A 10,296-nucleotide genomic window follows, 5' to 3' on the forward strand; every position below is an offset into this window, starting at 1 on the left:
TGTGTGGAATAAAATATGGGTCAGCAAGTGGTGTTGCCACTGGGCTGCCTCCTAATTTCTATCTTCATTTTCTTCTTCTTTGGGTGGAATGCTCTTCCCTCTACACATTAAAAAGAACTACCATGTTCTTCTCATATGTCCCTGCTGGCCCCACATCTGCAGCATGGGATGCTCCTAATTAGGAACCTGCTCTGATCAGACATCTGCTGTGTTCCCTTGGCATTTCCACTGGTCTGTGACGTTTCTCTCCTGTCAAGGCTGAGCATGCACAAGCTATTGCTATCAGGTGACCTGAACTGAATCTCCTGCCTCCTTTCTCAGAAAGAATCTGCAGCCAAAGGACAAGAGCAGGACTCCTGGAACTCACTCACTCTTGCTTCCTCAGTCCTCACCCATCTGTCCATTACTCCACTTCCAACATTGTTCCCAGTACCTGTCATTGTGAAGGATTCCCCTCAGAAAACATACAGAAGGAAGCAGCTGAGCATTATCAGCAGGACAGAGGGGTTGTATGTGCATGCCATGGATGGAGGTTGGCCCACATCTGCAGCAGTGGTTGACAAGGCTAAAATGAAAACACAAGTTGAGTTTTTGACTAGGACTTAAATCTTAGCAAATCTCACCTCAACTTCTGGGTCCTTAGGAATTTCTTAACACACAGGGTTACAACCATTTTGTTGTGTAACAGAAATTTGTGTGGGTCCTGAGTTGGAAGGGACAGGGAATGTCCCTGACCTCAACAGGCTCGTGTAGCTATGGTAAGGGAGCAGGGTCATGATGGGACCTCATCTCTCCTGCTGACAGAAGAGGAGCTGACCTGTGAGGGACATGAAGGGTGAGAAGAAGGCAACAGCAATTCTAGACTGTGGAGAAGGCAGGAAGTAGAAGGATGCTCAATCTGTGGAAAGACACAAGGACAGTGACCAGCGGGAACACAGTAAGTGAGACAGGAGAGGACGAGGAGGAAAATGAGGGATGGAAAGAGTGACTTAACCCAAAGAAAGACACATGAAGAATAGAACACACACAGATATATGCACACAGAGATACATATATGGACACACATGGTCATGGACACGTGAACACACACACACACACATATGGACATGGACACGGGCACACTCCACATCTGCAGAAAGCTTTGTCCCCCTTTTGCTAGTTACCTGTGGGCTCCAGGTTTTCCTTACAGTGCAAATTATACTCCTTAAACTTGTTCTTGAATTCACCCTGTGATGTCCTGTTTAAGAAGTCATTTAGATTTTTGATTTTCTCCAATATCTCTTCTGTCCAGGTGGTTCCAGAATAGATGTGAAGCCATCTCTTGATGTCACCATGAAATATTTTGCTTCCATTGAGGCATACCTTCCATGATCCCATGAATCGTTCATCTGTATACCAGCCACACATAATGGACTGCAGAGTGAGGGGCTCTGTGCCCATTGGAAAGAGATCAGTCTCTGGCATTGATTAATTCATTCTGCTTGCCCATCTTCCCTTCCTATCCCCTGACCTGGTTTTACCCTCCACATTTTGCCCTTGCTGTTGGACCTCTTAGGTGGGACTAAACAATGAAGGTCCCTAACCTGTTACAAATTTTGCTCTTTCCTTCAGTGGACATCTGATATGTTTTTTACTCATTTTGTAGCAGTGAGGATGGAACCTAGGGTCTCGTGCATGCTAGGCAAGAACTCTACCACTGAGCTACATCCCCAGCTACATCTATGGAGTCATTTGAAACTTACCTCTGATTGTGTTATTCTCCCCCCGCATTTGAAGTAGCACATCTTGGAAGTGATAAACTTGACCTTGTAGACTGTGAAACTGTTTGTCACAGATCTCTGTGGCATTGAGTCTGTTCTCAAAATCCCTAGTGATATGACATTTGTTATTTCTGTTGAGAATAAAAGGCACTGTTTTCACTTCACCTTGGACTTCATAGTTCCACAGTCCAGATGTGAGATTGTCATTGAATGTGTTGTTAACGTCGAAACTGCAGCACAGAGTAGGAGACTCTGAGGAAGAAACATGCAGTGGGGTTAGGGCTGGGGAACGAAAGACTCAGAGATTTTCTCTACCTGTAGCCCCCTCAGGAAAAGTGATTTAAGGAGGTGGGGCAGGGGATAATCCCTGACCCATCTTCACTGTGCTAAGTAAATTATGCTTATTCTCTCCTGCTCTCCATCAGAACAATCCACCTCTGTTATAATATGATATTCTTAGCCCTGGGCACTGTCTGTCATGGCAGGAAAAGTTCAGGATGTCTTTTCTAGATCTATTCACTCTGGAGAGTCTCCAAAAGCTACCCTTGTATACTGTGTGGAGACAGGATGGTGTGTGAAGATGCTGGGTCATAGTGAAGCAGGGAAAGGGTGTGTCTGAAGTTGCTTGGAGACAGCTTTTCTGATGTGTACTCTCACATCATAGAATTGGACATCTATAATGAGTTTTAACTGTCAGTGTTACATACCTATAGTCTCCTAAGAAATGAGTTTCTAATTGTGAGACTGTTTTGATGGTAAATGATGTATGAATGCCCATCTTTATGTGGATATTATCATTCTCTGGTCAAGAGGTCTCTGGATGAATAGGATATCTAGCTCTTTTGAGTTAGTGATCCAGACTGCAACTGCCATCCTTTTCTGGTCCCTGCTATACCTCTCAAGCTGGGAAGCAAGTTCCTCGGCCATAGGTAATTCTGTGTAGAATAGCAAGTAAGTCTGCCTCTGAGATCATGTCCTGACTTCCCTCCATGGCACACTATAACTTTGATGTAGAAGTCTAATAAGTCAGTTTTTCCTTTAGGTTCCTTTTGTGTAGAGTGTCTTATCACAGCAACAGAAGGAAACTAGAACAACCCAGTGCCAGATCTCCTGGACCTAATGTAGCATTCCAGGGATGGCTTCCTAGAATTGATCAGAAGATGGACCTCAGTACCAGAACAGTACCAGTACCAGAGAAAACCTAGGATGGTTAAGTCTGGTAGTGAAAGAGTAGTTATCACAAATGTCAGAGACATTCATGTTCTCAGATGGACTTAACAGCAAACATTTCCAGACAAGTTTTAAGAGTCCATGCTGCTCTGAGGGATGATGGAGACCCTTGCTGAGAAGTGTAGTAAGCATCACCAGAGAGAAGGGCCCCAGCATGTAGTGAAGCTCAGGGAAGATGCTGATTACTGAAGGCTGGGCAGGGTTGTAGGAATCTGTGTCTGTAACTTGGAATCCCAGTAGTGGGGTACAGAAAATTCCATCACAAGCAGTGATCAGGAGAGAGTAACATCAAGGACAGTGGTCCACTGATGTGTAAAGGGTACAGAGCCTGATGCCTGACTGCTTAAGGGGGCCTTGGGTAACAGAACATAAAGATGTTAAATACAGATGGATGGTTAGCCTACTCAGATGGGGCTGGATTTACAATATTAAAGACAAAATAGATAGTAAAGACTCTTATAGCTCCTGTCCTATGACAACCCCAGGTTCCTGTGCCCATGGTGTGAAACTGAAGCATTGGAGTTTGAAAGGTGGAGCTTCAGTTAAGGGCACTTGTTTTTCTTGCAGAGAATCCAGGTTTGATTCTCAGCAACTGTTGGGCCATGTTGAACCCGGGGACCTGTGGGAGATCATAAGTCTGGCTTGAATTTGAGATCTGTCTGAGTCAATCCCATATTGGGGTGACTCAGCAAGACCTGTTTGACCCTGCCTCTGAGCCACCACTGCTGATGTGAGGCTTTGCCATTGGCCCTGTCAGTCACCCCTTACCCTCCATCCCCCTTCCCTGCCTCTTATGTCATCCCACACCACCAAAATTCCCCCACCCTAAATCCTGAACTTAAATAAACAAGGGGCTGACACTATAAAGTTGAGTTCCATCTTCTACAAGACTCTGGGCCGGGTGTGTTTCTTATGGGCCATTCACATGCTCTATCCTGCTCAGCCCTGGACAGACCCAGTTGGCCTTGGTTCTCAGCTCTATCCTGGACCTGCCAGCAAAGAGCCTATAAACAACAATACATGGTGGCTCACCACTGCCTGCAACTTTAGTTCCAGGAGATCTGATGTCCTATTTTGGCCTGCAAGGGCATCAGGCACATGCAAGCTGCACATATATACATGTATATGTACATACATTCAAAACACAAATGTGCATAAACATAAAAAACCCTTGTAACTGAACTACCTCAACGACAGACCCTGACTGATGGATGTCCTAGGAGGGCAGACCAGGTCCCAACCAGGAGACACCACTCATCCCCACAGCGAGTGAATTCTTTCTCTCTGCACAGCTTCATTACTGCTCTGTAACTTGGGTATGAAGCCCTAGACAACAATGTTCATTTCTAGTGTGTTGTTTTGAATGAGCCTCTCCTCTATAGAGTAAGATGTTTGCTTCAATTTGTAGAAGCTGTTCACTTAGGTTTAGGAGGTGTGGCCTTGCTGATGGAAGTATGTCACTGGGGGTGTGGCTTTGAAAGACATTCCCATTCATTTCTGGACCTTGTCTGAGGTTTAATATGTTGGCTCCCATCTGGGTGTCATATCATCTGGCTTTAATCCCAGCACTTGACAGGTTGAGTCACATGGTTCTTTATGGGTTTGAGGCAGACTGGTCTACATAGTTCTAGGTCAGCCAGAACTACACACTGAGACTTTGTCTCCAAACCAAACCCAACCAAAAACATGTGGAGCCTCAACTTGCTGCTGGAGCCACCATGTCTTCCTGCTGCCATACTCCCCTGCTGTGAGGTGATATTATCCTTGTGTACGATAACCTCTCCAAACTCTTCCTTTTGTATGTTACCATGGTCCTGTGTCTTATCCCTGCAGAAGAACATAACTAATACCATTATCATATAAGTACTGGAGTTTTTACAGGTCAGGAAATCTATGTTATACCTGTTACACTCTGTGCTTGGTGGTCAAAAGCAGCCAGAGAAAACCCGTCTTTGAAGAGCAAGAGTACATCTGCCTAACAGAACCTATGACTTAGGCAATCTGTCAGCCTGAGGTTCCAATGCAAGAAAATGTCCCTGGGTAGAGTTCATGCCAGTTCCTAATTGCTTAGGCAGAAGACACCCTGACACTCCTGCAGCAGAGAAAATGCACTCCCTTACAAAATGGCTCCTGGCATGGTACTGGGCTCTGAGAGAGAGCAGTCTCTGGTTGTAGTCTATCAGGAAAGGCATCATGAGCTGAGCTCTTTCTCATTTGAGTGTTAGGTGGACAGGTCACAGTCAGACAAGATATACCAGAAATGTGACATTGCTGCACGAACATAAGAAGTCACTTGTGTGTTAAGATCTCCCTGGGAGGGAGAGACAAGTACATTTGTCTGATGGAACATCTCCTGTTCTCTAGAAGGCTATAAATCTTATCTTGAGGAAATGACCGAGTCAAGTCAGCTGCCAACTCTCCCTCAGCAAGCATCCCAGGATTCAAGGAGAGTCTTCTGTGTTCCATGGGAGCCTAGGAATCCATTGGGTAGAATGGATAGATGAAGAGACCTTCAACCCAGGACTTTCTCCTGCCAATTCTAGTTGACCTAGAAGCCAAAGGCAACATAGAACCCACTGCTGCCTTGGAAAGATGCAGTTTTCACAGTACTCTTGGAGACGCTCTGGGGAGGGGGTGGTAAATGGGATGGGCACCATTACTGGTCCATGGAAAGTACCCTGATCTGGGTTAGAAGAAAAATCTGCTGCTCAGTCATAAGCTTGTTGTCTTCTGCTGCTCTCACACGAAATGCAGAACTGGGTAGTTGATGCAGAGAGATATACAGCAAAGCTTGCCTGATTGCAACCAAGATTTAGTGTCTTCCATTTTTCACAAAAAAGAACTGTCCCCTGTCTAATGACCAGCATTACCCAGGAGGTGGATGTCCCAGGAGGCCTGGGACCAAGGGCAGAAACCTCCATAGGTCCCTCCCAGGACCATTGCTAGGGTCCTCCTCAGAAGATATAATGTTCCAGCTTCTTAATGGCATTCTGGGAAAGCAGAAGTGGGGAAGGCCAGATGGGCAGGGAAGGGAGCTGAGCAGGCTGGTGGCTGATGAGCCACGTGTGCACTGAAGCTGAGCCTGGTGTCATACACCTGTAATTCCAGCAGCTGGTAGACCAAAGGAGAGAAGGGATTCTTTCAGATTCTAGTGTGGGGATAGTGTGAAGCCTTGAAACAAAATAAAAAGAGAACAAAAGAAGTGGGGAGGCGTCCTTGTCCCTGGAAGCATCTGTTGTGATCTCCTGGACAAATACCATGGGAAAGTGGGAAGAAAGGTCAAGGACAAAGAGCTTCCTGAATGGTGGAGGGCTCGTGAGGAATCCCTTGGGAAGGCAGTCTCTAGCACAGCCTGCCTTAGGTCCAGGACAGCTGTCTGAGACTGTCTCCTGGTCTTGTACTGCTCCCAGCATACCCAATCCTGATCACTGGGTTTTAGGCTTCCTACAGATCCAGATGGTGCTGGGGGCATCACCAGGTACGCCCTTTCTGCCCCCTGGACTCTTCATTCCTGCCCCTCCCTCACACTGTAACTTTCCCCTTATCTCTTCAATCCACTGAAGCCTGGGTCACGGAAAGCCAGGGTTCCCAGTTGCTGTGGTGCTGGACTGAAGAGTGAGAAGCCCTGGAATTTCTGTTACCCCAGACCTGGGAACTGACTTAAGACAGTTTCCTGTTCCTAGCAGCAACCCTGCTCCATGTAGGCCATGGGAACTCACGAGCCAGCAGCTTGGTGTATCCACAGCTCAGTAGAATTAACAGCTTCTGAATCATAGAATGATTGCACTTGTTGTCTGCTGCCTTGGCCATGGTTCCTTCTGTCAGAAGATGTGACTGTGGCTGCAGGGAGAATGGGGAAGTTAGCATGTCCCTGCTGTAGCCCCAGTGCAGACTAAAGCAAGAGTTCCAGGCACCTGGCTGTGAATTCAGGCCTTCTGTACTCTGACCCTGCATCTCCCTAATCCACTTTTCCTTCAGTTTCTTCTGGGATCCTCCACCTCCCTCCTGGACCCAGGCCCCTCTCACACTGGGTCATACGGAGATAACAACTGTGAGCATAGTCCTGAGGATCACTATGTTCAGGGCTCTCAAGCCCCAAATGAAGTCCCTTCTTCTTCTCACTCACCAACAGCTGCGCCCTCAGGGACTCTTGGCAACAGTGTCAGGAAAGGCGAAGAAAGAATAAAGTTGGTGTCTTGAGCTGGGGCTTCTAAAATCCCCAATCTGACTAGAGTTTGAATAATTTATGTGGGGCCACTCCCACAGCCTTGAGTACCTGGAGGCCTTCCTGTGGTCACCAAACCTTTGCTGTAGCCACTCCCCCTGATTCTTCTTGAGCTTCATATACACCCCTAGTCTTGCTCTAGACCATCCCTCTAGGATCCCCTGAGACCCCCAGGCTGCTATTCCTCACTTCCTTCTGCACTTCCTTGCCTCTGGCTCATTTCTCCTCCATCATTTGCCCCTTCCCTGTCACCCCGTCAAGTCTTTTGTACCCTCAAATATTTGTTGTCCCACTGCCTCCTCATCCCCAACTCTCCTTAGTCCCATCTCCATCAACTTTACCTTCTCCCCTCCCCTTCTCCCTTACCTCCTCCCTCCCCCAAACTCCCCAACCCCACTGCATCCCCAACCACCCCCCACCCTCTCCCCAGACAATTCCTGTCCTGTGGGGAAGGAAGGCTGGTGCTTTTCTGTTTAGCTCTGTGACAGGGGAATCTAAAACCTTGTGGAAAGCTCTGCAATCGCAGTTTTCTTCCATTAAGAAGCAGCTCTGGGGCCCGAAGAGATGCTCAGAGGTTAAGAGTACACACACTGCCCTTTTGGCACCCAGGTTGGATTTCCTGCACTCACAGAACAGCTCACAACCTTCTGTGACTGCTGCTCCAGGGGATTCCAGGCAGGTTTCGGACCTCTGCACACACTGTATGCACATGGTGTAGAAACAGAGAGAAAACACTCATGCAGCTCACTGGCCTGGGCTGCCCGTGCTTCCAGGAGAGGCAGCTTGCTTCATGAAGGGGGCCCTGGTGAGCGCGGTAGCTGCCTTGAGCGCTGCAATGCAGGAGACGTTTTTCTGAGTCATGGCCAACCTCTTCTATCAGCTGCTGTATGAGGAGTAGAACCTGTTTGACATCCCCCCCCCCCGCCCCCCGCGAGGCTGAGCACCAGTGCCAGCAGCAGCTGCAGGGCAAGCATCCCAGTGAAGTGGAAGAGGCCAGCCGGGCTGGGAACAATGGCGGCTGTCACTAGGTTGTGACCTCAGGACACAGGCCCATTGAAGGTGAACATAGGAAGTCTCAGAAGGAGCACAAGAGCCTCGCAGGGTCCAGTGAGCAGTAGGCAGACAGCCTTGGGGGCCTGCAGTTGCCAGGCCAGAAACAGACTCTTAGAAGAGGGGAGCAGCAAAGATGGAGTGACTACAGGGAGACAGACTTGGTGCTTGATAGAGCAGAGTGAAGGTCCTACAGGGAATACTGGACCTATGACACGGAGAGACAGGCTGATTTGACAGCGGGGAAGTATTACTGATGACAAACCAGATGATAGGTTTGATCCGGACAGACCACTGAGAGGACAGGGTGGCCCCAGCAGAGACCTGAGGAACAGAGGTCTAGGTGGTCCTGGGAACAGAGCTTTTGAATCCTTTGACCAAAAAGAGAAACGAGATTTTGAAAGATACGGTAGCAATGATAAAGCAAACAGAATGGAGGACAGTGTGGGTGGCTGTGGCATTCCCCACTGGGCATCAGGTAAAGACACTAGTGATAGCTACCTACACCCATGGAAGAGACCTGGCCGATGGAGGAGTACCAGGGTACCCTGGATGCGGAGTTTGCAGCCAAAATTCCTAAGCTGGAGGTAGAAGAGGTAAATCAAGTCCAAGAGATGACCTTAGAGGAGTGGAAAAGCCTTCAAGAACAAACCAGACCAAAGCATGAGTTCAATGTGCGGAAGCCGGAAACCACAGTTCCTTCCAAGGCAGTGTGATTCACAAATCAGATACAGAGGTGATACAGACCATGAGGATGGGTGTCCTGTCTTCCAGAAAGCTGCCGTTGATATCACAGCTGACTTCCCTCGCCCTGCACAGGGAGCCAGAGGCAGCGCTCAGGGAGACCTAGGGAGAATCAGAAGAACTGAGAACTATGACCCCTGAGCAGAAGTGTGACCCAAGATCTTGCTCCCAACCCGAGTACCCTGAGGACTTCCCTGCCCGGGCCTAGCAGCCACTCCCCTGCAGCAGAGCAGCACTATGAAGAGACTTTTCTTGCAGCAGAAGAGTCAAGAAGAGTCAGACTCTAAGAACAACAGACTCTGCTTTGCCCATGGCATGTGAGATTGTTGCACTGTTTGGCTCCGTGGGATGTGGAGTTCCCATGAGGTCAGGCCCTTTCCCAGATGGAGACTTTTGTAAGGAATAAAAGGAATGTTAAAAATGTGTACATGGATTCTAACATTTCCATCACAGAAGTACAGAGTAAAGTAAATTAGAAAATAGAACTGCTGAGCATGGTGGCACATGCCTTTAAACCTAGCACTTGGGAGGCAGCGGCAGGCAGATCCTGAGTTCAAGGCCAGCCTGGTCTACAGAGTGAGTCTTGAAAAACAAGACTAGAACAGTCCTTTAGTGTTCACGGGCATGTGGAGACATGGAGACCTGCTCACATAGAGCAGTCCTACCATAATTTTCATACTGTTCACCAGTTACTGCTCAGTTCTGAGAAAATTCCTGAGTTGTGGTTTAGACATTTGGCACCAGGGACAACCACACTGAAGCAGAGGAAGTACTGGTTTTCAGTGGTGATTAAAACTACCTGGTGCTCTGTGTGGCACACATCCTCACTTAGTATGTGTGTGCAGACTTAGCGTTCAGGTGGTTGTTGAATATAATTATGTCATTTAACTCACTAATCAAATGAAAATGCTTCCTGGTAAAAGTGTATTTTTTATCTCCCTCAACACTAGTGTTGGAATTCAGCACTGTGTACTCTAAGCAGTGTAACTCAATCACATTTAGTGATTTTGAACATAGGCTGGTCCCTCCCCTGTCTGATCATTCTGATCATCTTGTATTCAGGGCTGTCCTAAGTTGGGAGCTACTAATGTACAGGACTTGATCCTAGGTATAAGAATTATTGTGGTGAATTATGTCATCCTCAGAAAGCAAATTGATTTTAATCACAGTCTTCAGGGAAGGTTTTATTGTTTATGAGGTGAGATCAATCGCCTCATCTCCATTTTTCTTGATTTATTTGGGTCATTGGTCCATTGAACTCTCCATTACCTCAGGAGGACTTTCCTG

General features: G+C 47.6%; 1 protein-coding gene and 1 pseudogene across 1 annotated transcript; one reads left to right on the forward strand and one right to left on the reverse strand.

The window, feature by feature from the left end:
• Nucleotides 1-455: 455 nt before the first annotated feature.
• Nucleotides 456-6,800, reverse strand: LOC115030341. Its single transcript, XM_029473892.1, has 4 exons — nt 6,710-6,800; nt 1,743-2,012; nt 1,164-1,430; nt 456-565 (listed from the first exon to the last, which is right to left on the reverse strand). Exons 1-4 carry the CDS (start codon nt 6,798-6,800, stop codon nt 456-458), a joined length of 738 nt encoding a protein of 245 aa, XP_029329752.1.
• Nucleotides 6,801-8,005: 1,205 nt separating this feature from the next.
• Nucleotides 8,006-9,217, forward strand: LOC110288800 (annotated as a pseudogene).
• Nucleotides 9,218-10,296: the final 1,079 nt, after the last annotated feature.

Source organism: Mus caroli, unplaced genomic scaffold (assembly GCF_900094665.2).
Source record: "Mus caroli unplaced genomic scaffold, CAROLI_EIJ_v1.1 scaffold_19225_1, whole genome shotgun sequence".
Lineage (NCBI taxonomy): Eukaryota > Metazoa > Chordata > Mammalia > Rodentia > Muridae > Mus > Mus caroli.